The sequence below is a fragment of the Glycine max genome, chromosome 12 (assembly GCF_000004515.6).
Source record: "Glycine max cultivar Williams 82 chromosome 12, Glycine_max_v4.0, whole genome shotgun sequence".
Classification (NCBI taxonomy): Eukaryota; Viridiplantae; Streptophyta; class Magnoliopsida; order Fabales; family Fabaceae; genus Glycine; species Glycine max.
Window position 1 is genome coordinate 5,621,561 of NC_038248.2, and position 19,086 is coordinate 5,640,646.

A 19,086-nucleotide genomic window follows, 5' to 3' on the forward strand; every position below is an offset into this window, starting at 1 on the left:
TCTGTTTTTTTTTTTCTTTTTGGATTTCAATTTAATCTCCATTTCTTGTATCAACCGAATAACTATCTTCAAAACGACAAAATGACTTGATTCGTATTTTAGCTTGAACTTCTCAAGCCAACCCTGGGAATGGTACTCAATTTATGAGTGTCTATCCTGCTACCTCCACAAAGTCACACTGATACGATATTTCAGAAAAGTTAAGAAACTGTATCTTTAGAAATCAACAATTTTGATATTAGTGAAACACCCATAATTAATAACTTCATGATTTGAAATTTTGCTAGTTTGTGACTTTGTGTCACTTGATGTCTCCCACTGTTTTTATCTTTTTTATTGCTACAGACCTCCCACTTTTTTCTAAGTTAACTGAAAGGTACTCAAATTATCTCTTGGAGATGTTTGATTTTACTAACTTCCCAAAGGCATTTTTTTATTAAGCCACTGTGGCAAATCCTTTTAAGTGCATGCGGGGGTGATCTCTCTTATACTTTGTTTTTATAAGCAGTGATCTCTCGTATACTCACTCAACATTCTATTTATTTGATCGATATGGTTGATTTTTTTTTTTCTTTTGCTACAGGATGTGATATGGTTGATTTTCGGACAAACAAAAAACCATTATTGGGTATGATCTTTCTATGTTGTTTATGTAGTAGTTCCCTTCGCCATCATATGTTGAATGTATTTAGTTTAGACTTCTAGAACAATAATTCTATGGGGCAAGTAACTTATATTGGATTTTATTTAATTGGTCAAATATAGTGAATATTAATTAAGTATTAACAAATGAATTTCATTTACTTATTTTCACAGGGAAAATGATATTTGTTACGAACGTATTTTTTCGTCAAAATGACACGAATTATGATTTTCATCAAATTGGATTTTTCACAATTTCAATAGGAAAATGCTTTGTTGGTATGAATGATATTTCTTGTATTTATTAATAAACAAGGTTACAAAGAATGTTGTGTCATTTGATCTAAAAAATACGTTCAATTACACATCAAAATTTAGTAAGTTTTATACATAAATCCTTGGTAGATTTAGAGTGTGTTTAGTTTGCATTTTTATTTTTTATTTTTATTATTTGATAACTGTTTTTATTGTCAAAAGATTAGAATTCTAAAAATATGTTTGACCTGACTTCTTATTTTTTTCTTTCAAGAAATAAAAACACTGAAAATGGATTTTTAAAAGATAATATATTTTTATATTTACTTAAAATTATATTTTTTGTCACCGCGTTTTCATTTTATCAAAGATGAGTTCCTGATTTCGACTGAGAACTCTCGAAGCGATTCTATTGTTTACAATTGTATTTGAAAAAATATTTTCACTAAAAATGAAAATATAAATCTAACCAAATACATTTCTATCATCCTTTTCTATTCCCAATAGAAATAAAAACAAAAAACAACCTTACTAAATACCTCTTACAATTTCGGGCGAATACTCACAAAGTACTTAGTTTTCTTGCCATGTCTACCTTTGTCACAAAATTAGGCTCTTAAATGAAACAGTGGTGGAACACTAGTTTACAAATTAGACAGGCCCAAGTGGTGCGAACGAACCAGTATTGGCAGCCGCATGCACATTGTTTTTCATTTTACACCAGAAATTTATAATAAACCTTTCTTTTGTCGTCTCGGACCCAAACCAATCCGAAGTATTATTCCTCTCTCTCTCTCTTCCTTTGTAGCTTTCACTTTCATTTTTCTGGTTCCGATTTAGGGCTCCCGAACTCGGTCTTTGACTCAGAACTAGCTCTGATCTGCTTCTCAGGTACTCTCTCTTCCTCTCCGAGTTGATTCCAACTTCGATCTACTCTGCTTTTCACTTCATCATTTCCTTCCCTTAGATCCTCGTTACTCTTCCCTCATTCCTTCGTAACTCTCCACGCTTTTGTTCTTCAGCTTCTCCAGCTTCGAATTTCGTTGTAGGTTTTTATTCCTAACAATTAGTTCGATTCAGCGAACTGAAACCTATAGGTTGCCATTGGTTTGTAGTGTGGCGTGTTTCTCTGTGTAATGATTTGCATGCTGTTTTTTTTTATCTGCGCGATGAGAAAGAATTTAGCATCTCGCTGTTGAAAATTTAACGCGGTTTAGTTTTTGTAACTTTTTGGTCTTGAATTGATTTATCAGTGTGTCGGCAATATTTTTTGGCAATGGTTTCTGCTTCGAATTTGTTTTTTCACGCCCTGGTATCCTTGTGAAGAAATGAGATGTACTTTGGAAGTTTATTTAGGGTTTGCACATCGTTACTAGAGGTTTAAGCTTAGCTTAACACGTCTTTTTTTTTTTTTTTTGTAAACAAGGGAGTTGAAATATGCGTCGGTTGCTTCTTCTATAGTGTTTAAATTGTGATGCGAACAGAATATTGCGCTGCGCTGTGGTTAATGCGATTGCCGGAGTTGAGACTACTGTGACATGAGTTGTGGTGAATGCATCTGTTTTTTTAAAACAAAATCTGGAACGCGTAGACCTTTGTTGTTGCGTTGCAGGTGTTGGGATTATGCTGTGTTTTTTTTTTTTTTTTTGTATTAATGGAAACAACGCCGCAATTGTGGGTTGATATGGTTGTGGACAATACTGCAACTGCAATACTGGTCTATTCTAAGTGGAACAACAAATTTTATTTTGATGTCAGAAAGTAAATAAGGTGTAGAATAAATAAATGTACCGACTATGTTGTTTAACAAACTGTCGCGTATGGTAAGTTTGTTAGCTTTTATAATAACCTTAAAAGTCTAAACAAAGATAATTTCTGAATGGATGATAGTATATTTTTTTTATGTTGATTTTGCATGCCTATTAAATTCATAAGTGTGTAGTATGTTTTTCAGCTTGTATTTATTTTGTTTGTTTGTCTTGAAGTTGTGGATGTTTCCATGTTAGTTATATGGAGAGATAACCTGGATTTATAGAGAATCTTTAGTTACAAGGGATTAAATGGTAGAACCTAGATGAATTTCATGTTAGTTTGGAGAAGGGAACAGGATTCTGATCGGAGAACTTGTCAAATGTGACTCTCTTTTTCATTTTAATTAGTTTGCTTTAGTTTTTTGTATTATTGGATGCTTAAAAGTTACTGTATTGCATCATGTCTAATATTGTCTTTTACGTCATGTTATTTTAGGTTGTTATTTGGTTGCAAGGAAACACTTCTCAGATTGTTCTGAGGACTTTGAGTACAAAGGAGGACCATTTTCAGCAAGGGATGATTTTTGGGTTGACCTTTTGAAATTCATGTGATGTCGGGGTTACTTAATGTATTCCCTTATGTCCCAAAAAGCTTTTCCCCTTCCCATCCTTGTTTTATTTTTTTTCTTTTGGCAATTATTTTCAGTATTTTATATTTCTGTTCACTCTTTTTTGCGTGGTCATGTCTACTTGCTGTAATGTTGTATTTTGATTTGTTTTCATGAAAAACTCTGATTTTTCTCTTGCTAAATTGAAGTAGACGGCTTATATTAGGATTTATATGATTTCCGTTCTCAGTTGTGAGTTACAAATTCCAGCTTGATATATTTTCATTTCTTTGGTATATGATGCATTGCATACATGCATGGTAGTATGATGCGTTGAGTTTTTTAAGAGGATTACATGGTTAAAATCTATCCCCACACATCTATATATATATTATGATTATTAATATTTTAAATCATAAGATGTTGATTGACACTTTTAGATTTTATTCTTTTTAGCATGCCTATCTTAACTTTTAATCTTAGCAGAGTTTTCCTTGCAGTCTTCTCTGAATGGATCTGCTTCAAATCTTCCAGATGGTGCTGGACGGTCTTTTGCTTCATCGTTTTCTGGTCAGTCTGGTGCAGCCTCCCCAAATTTTCATCACACTGGTGGGGAGCTTTTACTGGATTTACTTTGGAAATCTTTTCATGTAGTTGTATAATTGTTAGGTTATTGCTGCAGGAGCTATTCAAGGATTGCACAATATTCATGGGAGCTTTAATGTTCCCAACATGCCCGGTACACTCACATCAAGAAACTCAACTATAAATAATGTACCATCGGGGGGTGTTCAACAACCCACTGGAAGCCTTTCTAGTGGAAGATTTACATCCAACAATCTCCCAGTTGCATTGTCTCAGGTATGAGAGTAATAACTGAAATTTTGAGCGTACTCTCACCTCTTCATTCTGTCATTGTATTTTTTATGTTATGTTATTTACTGTTTTTTCGCCTGTCTCAATTATATTTGCAGCTATCTCATGGAAGCTCCCATTCAGGAATCACCAATAGAGGAGGTATAAGTGTTGTAGGAAACCCTGGATTTAGTAGTAGCACAAATGGAGTTGGTGGTTCTATTCCTGGGATTCTTCCTACATCTGCTGCAGTTGGTAACCGAAATGCTGTTCCAGGATTGGGAGTAAACCCAATTTTGGGAAATGCAGGTCCTCGAATCACAAGTTCTGTGGGAAACATGGTTGGAGGAGGGAATATTGGAAGGACTGGTGGAGGATTGTCTGTGCCTGCTCTCGCATCTCGTCTAAATTTGGGTGCAAACAGTGGATCCGGTGGTTTAGGTATGCAAGGACCGAATCGATTGATGAGTGGTGTGCTTCCACAAGGTATGCATTTTTAATGTTACAAGTTCTTCTTATATGGAATATTTGTATATGAAAGAAATTTACCTTAATGTAAGCATTTTCTATTCCCCCTTTGCCATATTAATTCAAAATCTTTTTTTTTTTGTATTGTAAAAAGAAGTGGGCAAATATTGTCATTGGTGAGTGAAGTGGGGTACATATTGTCACTTGATGAATGGCTGCAAGCATGGTAGTTGAATCGGGATACAAGTCATGAATCGGAAAGCCTATATTTTTAATTGTGAATCGTAAGATTCATGATCAGTAATAATACTCACACACATATCAGCCCAAATTCATGATTAATAACTAAAAAACATAACTCTAGGATCATTTTAACGTAAAGAAACATGAGAAATGAAAACACACACACACACATATATATTAAGCGTTTGGATGTCAAATAGCTAACCAAGTGTCATATAAGCTTCAAAACAAACACTTTCTACATAATAACAGGGGACCACCACTCAGCTTGCAGGCATGTGTGGTTGCATTATTGCTCAACCAACACATTAAGATACAAAAAGAGAGGACACAAAGGGTGGGTCACTCTCTTTTCGCATTGCATGAATAAAGAGGAGAATAGAAAAAACAAGGTAAGAAGGAGACATGATTTCATATCACATGAACAAATATGTCTTGCACACAATGGGGACAGGTTGGGTCTCTTCGGGGGGAGAAAATTGGCTGGTTTCCCTCTTTTTACACAAGTTTTTGGAAAAAGTATTTTTTAGGGTTTCTGAATCGGGCCACACATGACCTAACATGCTTTGGGTGCGACCCATTTTGAACCAGAATCGTGCAATTCTAACACGATTCATGTGATTCGGTGTGCGATTCAGGCACAAAAATGATACGTCTCATGAAGAAATTATTTATTTCTGGGAGTAGAATCCTCAACTATTTTCCATGTTGAGATTCTGACTCAGGTTTTTGGGTCTTCACCGCCAATCCAAACACATTGATAATGAATTGTGTGTCTGAATTACACAACAGAGCATATATTCATATTAGAAGTCATAATTACAAGAATATAACCTGCCATATTTACTATATTGCTATAATTAAATATTGATAATTCCCATCTCTCAGCCATATTTGCTATTTTCAACATTTATATCCATGTGAAACACAACTAAATTCTTGAAGTAAGAAGCCAAAGGCTGTAACAGGGGTAATGGGAGTTTTGAAGATAATTTCCATATGTCAGCCATATTTACTCTGGCCACTATTTTCATGTGCTTTGAAATAGTGCAGCCATCAAAGACACCATGGGTTGTTTAAAAGTGGGACCCCTCTGAACCACATTATTCTGCGATGTGGACTGGTGGACTGTTGTCCCCTCTACAAGAGCAGCTAGTCTGCAATTTTCACTTTCTAAGATTTGATAATGTGGGTTGATATTTTGGCTAAGCTTTCTGTTGCATTAATTGCTGTTTGTTCGCCTGCATCAAATTTGTTGGCTCTGGTGGTGTCACTATGCTATTTCTTTCATGTATTGATATAAAAAGGGTTTCTTGATATGACATGTGAATGTTATGTTACTATGACAGCAAAATTTGATTGAAAACAACTTAAAGAACTGCTGGTTGTTTTGAGATTTATATGAATTGCATGATCAAATTGTTTGTACGTTTCATGCATGTTGAATATATAATTTTTTCCCCTTTAATAGAGTTGACTGTGGTAACCAACATTTTCTTGACGCAGGATCTCCACAGGTAATTTCAATGCTAGGAAATTCTTATCCTAGTGGGGGTCCACTTTCCCAAAGCCATGTTCAAGCAGTGAGTAACTTGAACTCAATGGGGATGTTGAATGATGTGAATACCAATGACAGTTCACCTTTTGACATCAATGACTTCCCTCAACTGACAAGTCGTCCGAGTTCTGCTGGAGGGCCTCAAGGACAGTTGGGTAAGTGATGATAAATGTTTTTTTTTTATGTTCGATATATTTATGCACCTTGTACAATAAAGAATGATATGATATATACAAAATAAATTTCAGGTTCTTTACGAAAACAGGGTCTTGGTGTTAGTCCCATTGTTCAACAAAACCAAGAGTTTAGCATTCAAAATGAAGATTTCCCAGCTTTACCAGGATTCAAAGGTGTAGTATGCCTTATACTTTGGAGTGTAAAGAGTATTCTTAGAGAGATGGGTTTTCTGGATCTGTATGCATGTTTACTTTCAGTGTTTTGTTTTATTACTCTCTGTATTTTACTATTCTCTGTATTATTTCAGTGCTTGGCTTTTGATTGGTTGTGATAGGTGTACGTGCCCCTGCTTTCTGTCTTAAGTTAACCATCCGTATTATCTGTTATACATTTAGTGAGGATGCAATATTGTGTCTAAATTTTATAAGGAAATTAATTACTTCTTTGGTTTGTGCTGATAAGTCTTAGATTGCTTTGCTGGAAATGACAACTGTGGTTTTTTAATTATTTACAGAATTCTACTTAGTCAAAGTTGCTCAGTTGACTTAAACATTTGTTTCTTACCAAATTATTTGTGCAGGTGGTAATGCAGATTATGCTATGGATATGCACCAGAAAGAACAACTTCATGACAATGCTGTGCCAATGATGCAATCTCAGCATTTCTCTGTGGGTTACATTATATAAAAGACAAAGAAATCTTATCTATATACATATCCTTTTGTACAATATTTGATGGATCAAAACACTGTTCTCATTTCTGAACTTTCCGTGCTTTCTATCTGCAGATGGGAAGGTCAGCTGGTTTCAGCTTAGGGGGTACATATTCATCACATCGAGCACAACAGCAACAGCATGCTCCTTCAGTCAGTAGTGGCAATGTCTCTTTTTCATCTGTTAACAACCAGGATCTTCTCCATCTACATGGATCAGATATTTTCCCATCTTCACATTCGACCTATCATTCACAGGTGTGCAAGTTTTGTTCTCGTTGATGGAACTTGTATTTGTAATGAATAAGCTCCCCCCTCCTTTCTCTTCAGCTTGTCTTTCAAGATGAGGTGCCTGATGCAAATAAAATTACATGTTTCCTTCTGAAACAAGTATTTCTGACATTCTAATCACTTTTGTATTTTGGTTTAGACCAGTGGACCTCCTGGCATTGGATTAAGGCCGCTAAATTCTCCAAATACAGTTTCTGGTATGGGTTCGTATGACCAGCTCATCCAGCAATATCAACAGCACCAAAATCAGTCCCAGTTCCGCCTTCAAATGTCAGCTGTAAATCAGTCTTTTAGGGATCAGGGCATGAAGTCTATTCAAACTGCACAACCGGCACCAGATCCATTTGGTTTGCTCGGCCTGTTAAGTGTGATCCGGATGAGTGATCCTGACCTGACGTCTCTTGCTCTTGGAATTGATCTTACTACTCTGGGGTTAAATTTGAATTCATCAGAAAATCTTCACAAGACCTTTGGGTCTCCATGGTCTGATGAATCAGCTAAGGGCGATCCAGAGTTTACTGTGCCACAATGTTATTATGCCAAACAGCCACCTGCTCTACATGTGAGATATTTACATTATGTTTTTTATAATTTCATTTCCCTATTTTCAAACCTTTTCTTTGGGCTAACTTTTCATTATTGCATGATGCAGCAAGGTTATTTTTCAAAGTTTTCGGTGGAAACATTGTTTTACTTATTTTACAGGTGGCTTTAAAATCTAAATATCACTTGCTTTTTCATTGAATTGCTTGTTATTTTATAATTAAATATAAAAATAATCTTCTTTGCAGCATGCCCAAAGATGAAGCACAATTTTACGCCGCCAGTGAGCTGTATGCCCATTTCCTCCAATCTGTCCTTTTTGTTTCTTTTTTATTTTTGGATGATTTGAGCTTGCTTCTAATTTTTATAATTTGGGTAGAATTACTCGATGAGTGGTTAATTAAATAATGTGTGGTTAACACATTAACCACTTATCTAGTTTCAGTATTCCTAAACTAAAAATATGTTGACAAATTCCTAAATTTAATTCTCTGAAATTGTTTTCCCAATTCAATAATTTCTAACGAGGTAGGGGTTGTTGCTCGCAGTTACAACAGAGGTTGGTTTTATCACAAAGAACATCGTTTGTGGTTTATAAGAGTTCCCAACATGGAGCCGCTGGTTAAAACAAACACATACGAGAGAGGATCTTATCACTGTTTCGATCCAAGCATATTTGAAACCGTCCGAAAGGTTAGCTTTTTTGAATATACTCTGTCGATGGTGTTTGTGAACTTTTCCTCCTATTAATATTGTTCTGTTTTTTAGCCTCTAATGTAGAACCTCCTTGCAGGATAATTTTGTTCTTCATTATGAAATGTTGGAAAAGAGACCACATCTGCCTCAACTTTGAGGAGGAAACAAAAACCTTTTATTGTAAAGTTTCAATTATGGATTTAATGTCTTGGAGTCATTTTGCAGCATTAGAATTCTTCAATTTGGCGTTTCTTCCAATCTGGTCGCTTTAGTGATCCAAGCTAGTATTTTATTTTTCCTTGCCTTAATACAAACAATAATTAGGATACGTAGGATAACCTAGCTGTCTGACAAACATGTTTTTCTGCCCCTTAGCTAATGCACCCAGGAAGAACACCTGGATCGAAAATGGATGTACTGTCTAGGAGTTATACTCCACCTTCCGAAATAATTATCTTAATCTGAATCTGTTACAATCAGAGATCTAAAATTGAATTGACCAGCTTGACCATGAATTATGGAATCACGGGTTTTGAGGTAGCCACCATGATTTTAAAGGTATCCAAAAATGCTCCAGGTAGATCATAACTGGTGGAAGTAAAATTTGGTCGAGTACTATAGTCTAATTGGTCTAAAGCTGATAAAATCAGTAGCTGTAAAATAGTTGAGCTTTTTTTTTAAAAAAAAATGATCTTTTGATTTATTCAAAAATATTTTTAAATAAATAGATGTTTATGCGTGAAATTTAAGCATGGTTTTTTATTGTTTGACTATTAATTATGGATTTTTCATTTTGTTAGACATGTAAGTTTTTTAATAATTTTATATTAGGTTTGTCACTAACCATATTATGTAATATTTAAATGTGTAATTTTTTCCGATTTAAATGTGGTTGAATTGATGAATCATGAAGTAGTATATTTAGTATTTACTGTTAAAGGTTTAATTTAAAAAAAATGGTTGGGACTACGTGATAGGGATTTTGAAATAGTTTGTAAAATATAGTTGTCTTTCTTTATGCAGCCTTCTGATAAAGCATTTGAAAAAACGATTTTCCACGTTTTAGATATCAGATTATGCCATCCTCCTCTCACCTGTAACGACCAGCTTATTGTATTGCCTTTTTGGGGTCTATTATTAATTTATTAGTATATTGCAGTTTAGGTGAGGGTATAATAATCCCTGATGTGTAGTCTAGGTTTGGCCCAGCTTGTAGGATGGTTTCAACTGATCGATGGTTAATGGTGACTACTGTACTAGTATATGAAAGCTCGTATATCACGCATTACATGCTAGCACCAAACTTTGATGCAAAGCCATTGGCCATGGCTTTAATTGCTGTAAAAGTTATGTTGTACAGAGCAAAGGTTGAGAACGATGTATATAGGACGACATTACTTTTAAATTGCTAGACTCGTTATTGACATTTTTCCTGCCCTTTTGCTGTCATCAACATCATGATGATTGTAGTGTGAATTAGAGTAAAATGAATAGCGACAAAATCTAATCTAACTTCCCAGCATTGTCTACTTTAGCAAAATGCAACGTATGATAGCTTTGTTGCACCTAAGAAAATAGACAACACAAAATTAATGCATCCTTACGATGAAGCTTGATTCAGCAGTCAATTTGGCTTTACAAATTTTTACGAAGATTGGGAGGTGCTCAAAACCAAGCTTTTGAGGTCCAGCATTTGGCTCTCTAGAAGCTCCTTTTTACTCAAAATCCTATCAGATGCACAATCCTCTTCCTGTAGAAAATGGGAAGAAAAAGTAGTACACAATATACATTATTTTAATTATTCAAAATAATCTAAATATTGTGTGCATGTTTGGAAACAATTACTTTTTAAGATAGTCACTTAATCTTTTCAAAAACTCTCTTCAGAGGTTAATAAAAACAAGTGATTATTTCTTTAAAATAAATTAAACCAAACAACCTAAATTGGGTGATCAAAACATTCACAAATGTGACACTGTCTCTCAATAAAAGAGATAGAAAGACAACCTTCGAATATTGCTTTCATTGATCATTTTTCTGTTTGGATGTTTTTTTTTAAAAAATAAAAATTAACCGAGTGTTTTCAGCTGGTACTTCTTTACTAATCTTAAAAAAGCTTTTTATGTAAAAGAGCTCATACAGAAGTCAGAGGGAAAAAAATTCTAGCTACTTAAAAAAATGATTGGAAAAACTGTACGAGAAAATTTAGCCTTAAAAGAATAGCACTACTTGAATGATACTTATAAGAGATACATAAATCAAACTTGATATGACATGTACGTGAGAAGGATGCATGATTGATTAATAGCTACTCACATCACCGGGTGAAGCTGCTAATAATGTCAAAAGAGTCACTGTGGCAGTTTGATAATCAGTTAAAATCTTGCATGCTGACTCGTCTAGCTTATCCTGACAATTAATACACATTAAACAAAATCAGGGAGAAGTTCTATAAAATTGTTATTGTACACCATTACATAGACTGCATTGCAAACACCGCGACAACTAGCTATATTACAAAATGAAGAAAAAAACTAGGGTTTAGACTACTTCAAATCATCACTTTTGAACACCCCTTTAGCACTTTAGGTGTCTTGTGCTATTCAGCTTTTGATTGTAATTAAATTAAAAAATATTATTGGTTGTTTTTCAATTCTAAAGTATTCATTGTTCTTATAGGAAACCTGAGGATTCCTTTTTCCTTTGTTTGGTTGTCTCATTCTACATCATTGTCAAAGCTAGAGCAAAAATGAGCCTAAAACATTCATTGTATGTGATGTGAAGCAAGGTAGGTGTTGCAAATTATTTTCAACAGAATATAAGTGTAAAAAACATAATAGCATTTACTACTTTATGTTAATAGTGTATCAAATTTGAACCCATTCCTATTGCTTGACTGATTCGGTGATCGCAGAAGAAACATGAACTAGAATGTCACACTGCAGCAGCTGGTAGACCAAATCAGATTGCAGTGATCATAATATTAAAGCAAGCACCCCAGAAAAAAAAAAATTAAAATAAACACTCAATTGAGTCTTGAAAAAATTAAACAAACACAATTTAGTCCCTAAAGATTGCATTTATGGAACACTTAGGACTAAAGTGCTTTTAAGGGACCAATTTGGGTACCCCTACCCCACCCAACAAAAAATAAGAAAAAATACACTGAGCAAACAATTCTATAAAGGTTAAAATTGTAAAATCCTAGATGTTAAATAAAACATATGAGGATCATGAATAATAGCATTGCATTATACAACCATTCAATTGTAACATGAGACAGACTGCTTGGATCTAGGTTCTATCAGTAAGATATGCAATCATAATGGATAAGAAGTCTGGATGGGAAACACCAGCAGGCTTCATTCCAATTACAATTACAATTACAACAGATTTGATGTCACTGTCTATCTTAGGCGTTCAACTCAACTAAAATTATTATTTAGTGGAAATAGAAAAAAAAGAGCAATTCCTAGGTTGGTGACCATATCATCATTATCTGGTATTTATAATTTTATATTACTAGTTTTTCTAGTTATGATTTGATGCACAACTAAATCAATTGACAGAAAGAACATACCTTTAAATGGGAAATAGCAACAGAAATGGCCCTTCCAGGAGCTTGAAGTGCTTTGTGGTAAACCTATTCATACAAGTATCCATGTTTATAATGGAAAAAGGGAGGTGGGAGCAAAAAAAAAAGAAAGACTGTAGCTACCTGGATATAAAGTAAAGACACAACTTTTGGAAGAAGCGATACAGGGTCAGTCTCAGCAGAAACTTGAGCTGTCAACTCCTATTTAATAACAATGATAGAAGGCACACAGTTTAAGAACAATCAAATTGTAGGGTATCCTTACAAAACTGACAGAGCTTTACATGGAATTGCTTCACTAACTAATATTAAGGAGAATTACAAATCATTGTTGAAATACAATTAATGATAAAGATAAACTAAAGACAAAAGGATTAATTAACCATAAATTTCAACTCGCTTAGTATTTTCCCCTGTTAGAGTATCTTATAAATTATCAAATTTAAGTAAAATTTATGAATAAAAATAAATTAAAGATGACAGTAGATGTTTTCATTATTAACAAAGAATATTCTTGTGTGAAAATTGAGTAGAATCTAACATCCAAAAAATTATATTTAAGTTTTTACATAAATGTAAACATAAATACCTTACGATATGAATGTAAAAGTGTTCTTTCTAGTTTCTTGTCAAGCTTTTTCAAAGGCAACCCACTGGAAAAATTAATGAACAAGCTATGTATTAGGGTTCACATCAGGACAGAAGAACTGGAGGTCAAATCAATGATAAAGTCCTACAAAGAAAAAAAAAAAGACACATTACCTCTCTTCTGTTACCATTCTAAAAGCAGCCATGAATATCTCCACACTCTGTTGTATTGAATATTCAAATATTAGTTAAACCATTAAGAAGTAATACAGAATAATAAGTTTCATGTTTTAAAAAGATATTTCCAGCCAACCAGCTGTAATTGTGAATTGAAAAGTGAGGTAAACCTATATAATGAACCTTAACAATGAGAATTGCTTCTGAATTAAAAATGCTAACCTTTCCCTCCAATGCTTCTACAACAGCAAGAGCCTTATTTGCAAGAGCTCCTGGAAAACTCTTAAACTGCAAAAGAACATAATAAATAAGAGATTTAATGCCATTCTATGTGCTCATTCCAAATGATGATCTTCAGAAAAAATACGAGACTAATACAAAATTTGCTACACTAAAAAACAGAAAAATGATGAATGTAATTATGCCAAATACTGAATAATGCCTTATTCTTACAATGACAGTTCTGTCTCCAGGACTAAGTGAAACAGATTCAGAATTTGGAGCTTCCTGCTCGTCATGTCCATTCTTTAATTTGTTGTGCTCATCCTGCAGATGATAAATCCAGCATTAGATTTAGATCTTATTAAATCTCATGAAACATAACAAATAACTTGTTTAGATATAATACCAGGTTTTGAAGAAGCATATCCACCATAGGAGCTGCTACTGTCCTTAGTAAATGCCTATGCAAAACAACCTGGGCATCATATATGCATTAACTTATTTTGTTTCATCCAAGAAAATAACCCCAAATTTCAAATAACTTAATCAAACTTACAGAAGTTGATTGATCATCTTCAAACAGTTCTAAGGCTTTTTCATACAGCTGCATGTTTAAGAAAGACTGCCAAAAAAAAAAACAACGCACATAGGAAACTGTACATATAAAAGGCCACTAATTTTGCATGGCTAGATAAATACCCTTGAATTAAAGAAGAAATAAAGCACATAAAGACAGAACAATAGTGGATGCAGAAAAAACAAAAAAAAAAATGAAACTTTAGCAGTCAAACCTCATCAAGTTTCTTTTGCAAATTATCAAGCAAATGTTTCATTCTTTCTGCATTGTTTGTAAGCAATGCCTTCTTTTTCTCCATCCAATAACTGATTATTGTAGGCCTTAATTGGTTAGCCAAAGGCCTTAGAATTGTTTCAGGGTCATCTATACCTAACAATTTATAGCATTGCATTTGAGAACATTGGGTAACATGTATAGGAAAAAGAACAAATTTGATATCTAAATCAACAGACCTTGTTCTTCAAAATCAGAAACTAATGCTGTAATTTTCTGCATGATCCATTCTTCTGAGGGACCGGGATTATCCTCTTTCATTTTAAGCAATTCTTTCCTAGAACCTGTCTTTGAATCTGACGTCTGTGAAGATGTATCCTTACCTCTTTTCTGGCCTCTCTTAGATTTTGTCAAAGTCTGTTCCTGGTTATCTGCAGCACTTTCAGATAGATTTGCTACTGTATTCCCAGTGGCTTTCCCCTTTTTTTTCTTTGATCCTTTATCAGCTAGCCTGTTGGCACCACCATCACTCGCCATCTCATTGGAGTCATTCAACCTGCTTGACTCATGCCCTAATTTTGCTTCGTTGGATACTTGAAAGTCACCAGCAGACCCTGAAACACCTGATGTCTCCAATTCTCGCACAACACGATCACAGATGTCCTAGTAGATGAGGGAGAGAAACATGGCATCAGTAAACCAACAATAAAAAATAGTTGCATATAGATATTTTTTTTATTCAACAGTAACTTCTACATTTGATTTTGGTTCTTAAGCAATGAGAGAAGATACGAAACCAAAATCTGCACATAGTAAAAGAAATTAATCACAGAAAGAAATATAAAGCCCAAAAGGGTCATACATATGTTCACTAAAAAAAAGGGTCATACATATTAACCTAACATCTTACTCCGTTCTGTACAGTAGATGGCACTGCAGGTATTTTATATCACCACTTTTTTTAGGGTTCCCATTGATAGCCATGTTGTGATGGTGACCAGAGCATCAATTTTCTGAACTGTGTATTCACTAAACTGCTGAACCTCTTCTAAGCAAATTTCATAACATATGTCTAGCATCTTAATTGTTGTTCTCATTGGCAATACTAACCTAATCTATTAAACCAATCATCAAACTGGACATAGTAGTAGCATTTGCACTATAAAATAGGCAATGTGGTTGTATAATTAAATAATTAAGTTGACATCTACATGACTATATCAAATGCCACAACGGACCTTTATAAAGCTGCTGCTCAACACATAAAAATCCCCAAAAATATGTGCTTTGTTAGACTGCAAACAAAATAAAGCTTATCAACACGTGAATCAAATACACTGGGCATAAATCTACAATGTGGTTAAATATCACCTTAACAGCATTTTGAATAGATTGACATAGGGACAACATTTTAGATGCATCTTGGGGTGTAAATGATGAAGGCAATAAGGAAAGAGAATCACTCCTGCAGCATTGTTATATCAGAATACAATGCTTAGAAAAAAATTTCTTCCAAAGAGTAAATAGTAAATATAACTTGCAATAATTTTTGGAAACAATGTCAAGAAAATTCTTCCACTACATCCCACATAGCATAAAGATTCTCACAGAAATTAACCAAACTTTCACCACAAGAGTTTTCAAATTCAAGAACACAACATATGGATGTATCTAGTTCTGCCTAGGACTAGAGAGAGAGAGAGAGAGAGCAAAACCAATAAAATTGGATCATTCATTATCATCCAGTGGCAACAAACATTATCCATACGAAGAAACAAATTTTAACATAACAAGGGCAACAAGAGAAGTTGGGTTTTAGGGTGTGCCGGTGTCTTCACCAACTCATCCAGACCCCTTAAATAAAGTCATGCATATTATTGATACCGGGAACGATAAGTAAATTAGAGTTTACAAAATAACATGTTATAGTCTAATTTGGATATCTATTTTTGCTAAGCCAATAACTAGGTAATGTGAAAGTTAGTTTAAATCAGAGGGATAGATGAGTAAAAATATCACGAGTTCACAACAGTCATCCAACAGATAAGAAAATCACCACTATATACATGACAATAATTCAAAATATTTAGTTTATACTGTACAACTGTAATTAGTAGATCAATTGATAGTATTAAGCCTGGCTGAATTTAGTAATGAAGAAAGGAATGGAAACAAAAACTAGGGATAATGCGGAAAAAAATGTTATGGTGCTTACCAGCTACCACGGTCAAGAGCATCCTCAGTAGAAGCATCTACCATCTCAATCATCGATGAATGAACAAATGTTGTAACTAGCGGCTTGCCTTCAGGATATCTGGACTAAATTGGATTGCGCAAACTTAGGCTTCATTAACTAAGCTAGGGAAACAAGTAGTACAAAGTATTCATTTCACATATATCTATGATCCTAATAGTTATTATTTAGAAAAAGAATCAACATAGGAGCAATTTAGCTACCTGCAAGAATTGAATGGGCTGGGGAATTCCAAGTTTGTGCAGCGCTTCATATGTGATAAAAGAATTCTATAGCATACAAAAAGATGGCAAAAATGAATGCAGAGGGGTTCAGAATTTTGCTTTGCCAAAAGATAATGAGAAGGTAAAAGAAGCAATTTACAAAGAATATACATGTAAAAGATACAATTTACAAAGAATAAACAGATAAAAGTCAGTCAGTATACAAGTTCAATCTATCAAACTTGTAAAGACAATTATATAGCTCTGGTGAATAGATCATATACTAGAAGTAGGCAAAGTTGTGGCATCTTCAACGAAAGAGAAAGATGAGAGAAGTGAGAGTTCCTACCTGAGAAAAGAATGAGTCCACAAACTCCCTTTGAGCAACAGCAAATACCTGTTGAGTGACATAAGAAATGGAAGTCATAACAAATACTTTCTAAAGATATAGGATCTTAGTTCAATGCCCCAAGGGATATGCCGCAGCAGTTGACTACTTCTACCCATAGGCTCTAATGATCAGACCGTCAGAGGATTATTGATGTGAACTGAGATCCTAGACTCCTAGTTAGTTAGGGAAGGATCCACTTACAGCGGGCGTCCAGTGTACTCCTGCACGAAGCGACCCTAGAACCTTGCCTTCCTTCACAAGTCCATTAAACAAAGACTGGAAGAAAGATCCTTCAACAGCCAAACCACTGGTTCCATCAATTTCTTGCAGCAACTGCTGCAATGAGCTCCATACCACAGTCAAATTCGTGGGAACGGTGATGCCCCGCACAGCACCACGAACCATGGCACCAACACGAGCCACATAGGCAGGAGTATACAACTGTCCACCTTCAAGCCTTCCTTTCACCTATTTTCAAAAACGGATTGTGCTGTCATTCCAAATTCTCACTGATTACTCACCAAAACACAATTATCACTCTCATTCCAAATTTAACACAACACGGTTCAATTCAAACCAACACACACACACACAAACTCACAATTGTTCCAAGGCGCGGCTCCAACACGGAGGAAACCAAGTCCAAACCTACGTTCAATTGCGCGGCGAGTTCGGTCAGAGCAATCTGACTACATTCCTGAAGCCTCTCGTTAATCTCTTCTGCAATCGAGTCCCAATAAGACTCCGACATAATTTCTCCCTGAGTCAACATCAGTTCTCCGTGTTCCGTTACAACGCTCTGAGCCTGTTTCTCCACGTAGTACAAGTCAACTCCAGTAGCGTCAGCGAGATCGATCAAAGAAATGCGCCCTAATTTCTTCACCTCCGCCACCATCTCGTTCCTCAGCTGATCCTAACAGCATGCACGATCGCATTAATAAACGTTCGACTAAGAATCAGCACAACATAGTAAACGAAGCACGGAAACACAATCGACTATCGAATTCAATCAAATTCATTGAAAATAAAATTACGAACGCGGAAACCTAATAGGCGAAAGAAGCGAAGCAGAGAGAGAGCGTACGAGAGTGATATATTCTTTGCCGGAGACAGTGTGGAGAAGCTCGAAATCGATGAATTGGAGTTGCTGCAGTTTTTGGACCAATTCGACGACGTTTCGCTCCGATAATCGAATGCTGGACTTGGCTTGCTGTGCGAACTCGAATTGTCGCTGCAGCTCGAGCAATTCGTCATCCATGGTTCGATCTTCACGCACGCACCGAAGAAGATTGCAATGCGTTTCTCTTTCGCTCTTCCGAGCTTGCGAATCCGATTGGGCGTTTGGATCCCTGAAATGTTCTTCGGTTTTGTATTTGCAGTGACCACTGCAATTGTGATCGGGTCACACGATTTTGTTGAAGAAGGAAATTTGGATTAAGGACGAAATGATCTCTTCCTAATGCTATTGGTTATTAACCTTTTTTATATATATATATATATATGTATAGTTTTAGTCTCTTATATATACTTTTAATCCTTCTGCAAAATAGTAAAATATTAGTGTTTAATTTTTATGTATTTTAATTATACAAAATTTTACAATTTTAAATCAATTAGAAATTAGAAAGGATATTGATATGAATTTGAAGATAACCCGTATAATCAACAATTTGTCGTGCATGGTGAAATCTTGTTGAATTATAATTATAATAATAGTAACGGACTTCTTTTAGCTATCAAACACGTGTACTATTACTTATATGAGCTTAGTTTCTATAATTTTATGGATTTGTGGTTGGTATGACTAAAATTAGACTCAAACATTTTTAGTAAGATTTTATATTCAAATTTTATAGATAAAAAAAATGTGATTAGAATGAAAGATATTATTATAAGTGATTAATTAGATATTTTTTTAGAAAAATTAAATATTAATAAAAAAAAGTGACTTTAAATCAATATTTTTTAATTTTCAGCTTTTTTATTTTTTATGAAAAATAAATTATGCACTGTAAAATAATTTTATCAAGTAGCAGCTCATAGTTTTACACTGTAAAATTACGTAT

At 34.5% G+C, this 19,086-nt stretch overlaps 2 protein-coding genes and 1 non-coding gene across 12 annotated transcripts; 1 reads left to right on the forward strand and 2 right to left on the reverse strand.

Moving 5' to 3' along the window:
• Positions 1-1,495: 1,495 nt before the first annotated feature.
• LOC100807026 (probable NOT transcription complex subunit VIP2) lies at positions 1,496-9,027 on the forward strand. Of its 9 annotated transcripts, XM_006592193.4 has the most exons (15): positions 1,565-1,788; positions 3,145-3,277; positions 3,757-3,865; positions 3,939-4,117; positions 4,231-4,273; positions 4,388-4,597; positions 6,329-6,535; positions 6,629-6,730; positions 7,138-7,226; positions 7,346-7,528; positions 7,701-8,123; positions 8,214-8,266; positions 8,353-8,394; positions 8,653-8,797; positions 8,898-9,027. In XM_006592193.4, exons 2-15 carry the CDS (start codon positions 3,260-3,262, stop codon positions 8,955-8,957), a joined length of 1,863 nt encoding a protein of 620 aa, XP_006592256.1. In that variant the 5' UTR covers positions 1,565-1,788; positions 3,145-3,259; the 3' UTR covers positions 8,958-9,027. The 9 variants fall into 9 exon arrangements, with proteins under 9 accessions (XP_003539751.1, XP_025980355.1, XP_006592256.1 ...); XM_003539703.5 differs by having other exon boundaries at positions 1,496-1,788; positions 4,231-4,597; XM_006592192.4 differs by having other exon boundaries at positions 3,757-3,826; positions 4,231-4,597.
• Positions 3,785-3,865, reverse strand: LOC112998619 (small nucleolar RNA snoR35). Its single transcript, XR_003263713.1, has one exon. It is a non-coding gene; the product is annotated as a small nucleolar RNA snoR35 (small nucleolar RNA).
• A 1,077-nt stretch (positions 9,028-10,104) lies between the features above and the next one.
• On the reverse strand, positions 10,105-18,492 carry LOC100808087 (E3 UFM1-protein ligase 1 homolog). 2 transcript variants are annotated; one of them, XM_041007430.1, is made up of 20 exons: positions 18,105-18,492; positions 17,622-17,933; positions 17,222-17,488; positions 16,979-17,026; positions 16,630-16,695; positions 16,388-16,491; positions 15,544-15,637; positions 15,411-15,467; positions 14,412-14,835; positions 14,174-14,322; positions 13,939-14,004; positions 13,789-13,857; positions 13,614-13,706; positions 13,383-13,448; positions 13,158-13,204; positions 12,985-13,048; positions 12,519-12,596; positions 12,381-12,443; positions 11,117-11,209; positions 10,105-10,550 (listed from the first exon to the last, which is right to left on the reverse strand). In XM_041007430.1, exons 1-20 carry the CDS (start codon positions 18,276-18,278, stop codon positions 10,446-10,448), a joined length of 2,439 nt encoding a protein of 812 aa, XP_040863364.1. In that variant the 5' UTR covers positions 18,279-18,492; the 3' UTR covers positions 10,105-10,445. The 2 variants fall into 2 exon arrangements, with proteins under 2 accessions (XP_040863364.1, XP_003539753.1); XM_003539705.5 differs by having other exon boundaries at positions 14,174-14,328.
• Between the last annotated feature and the right edge of the window lie 594 nt (positions 18,493-19,086).

Excerpts from the sequence above, each read along its gene's own strand:
- LOC100807026 (XM_003539703.5), top strand. Across the intron at positions 3,866-3,938 it reads CCCAAATTTTCATCACACTG|GAGCTATTCAAGGATTGCAC; the intron begins GTGGGGAGCTTT and ends TTATTGCTGCAG. Across the intron at positions 8,267-8,352 it reads TTGTTTTACTTATTTTACAG|CATGCCCAAAGATGAAGCAC; the intron begins GTGGCTTTAAAA and ends TCTTCTTTGCAG.
- LOC100808087 (XM_003539705.5), bottom strand. The coding sequence starts at position 18,278 with ATGGATGACGAATTGCTCGAGCTGCAGCGACAATTCGAGTTCGCACAG. Across the intron at positions 14,005-14,173 it reads TGCAAAAGAAACTTGATGAG|TCTTTCTTAAACATGCAGCT; the intron begins GTTTGACTGCTA and ends TTTTTTTGGCAG. Across the intron at positions 13,205-13,382 it reads TAGAAGCATTGGAGGGAAAG|AGTGTGGAGATATTCATGGC; the intron begins GTTAGCATTTTT and ends TCAATACAACAG.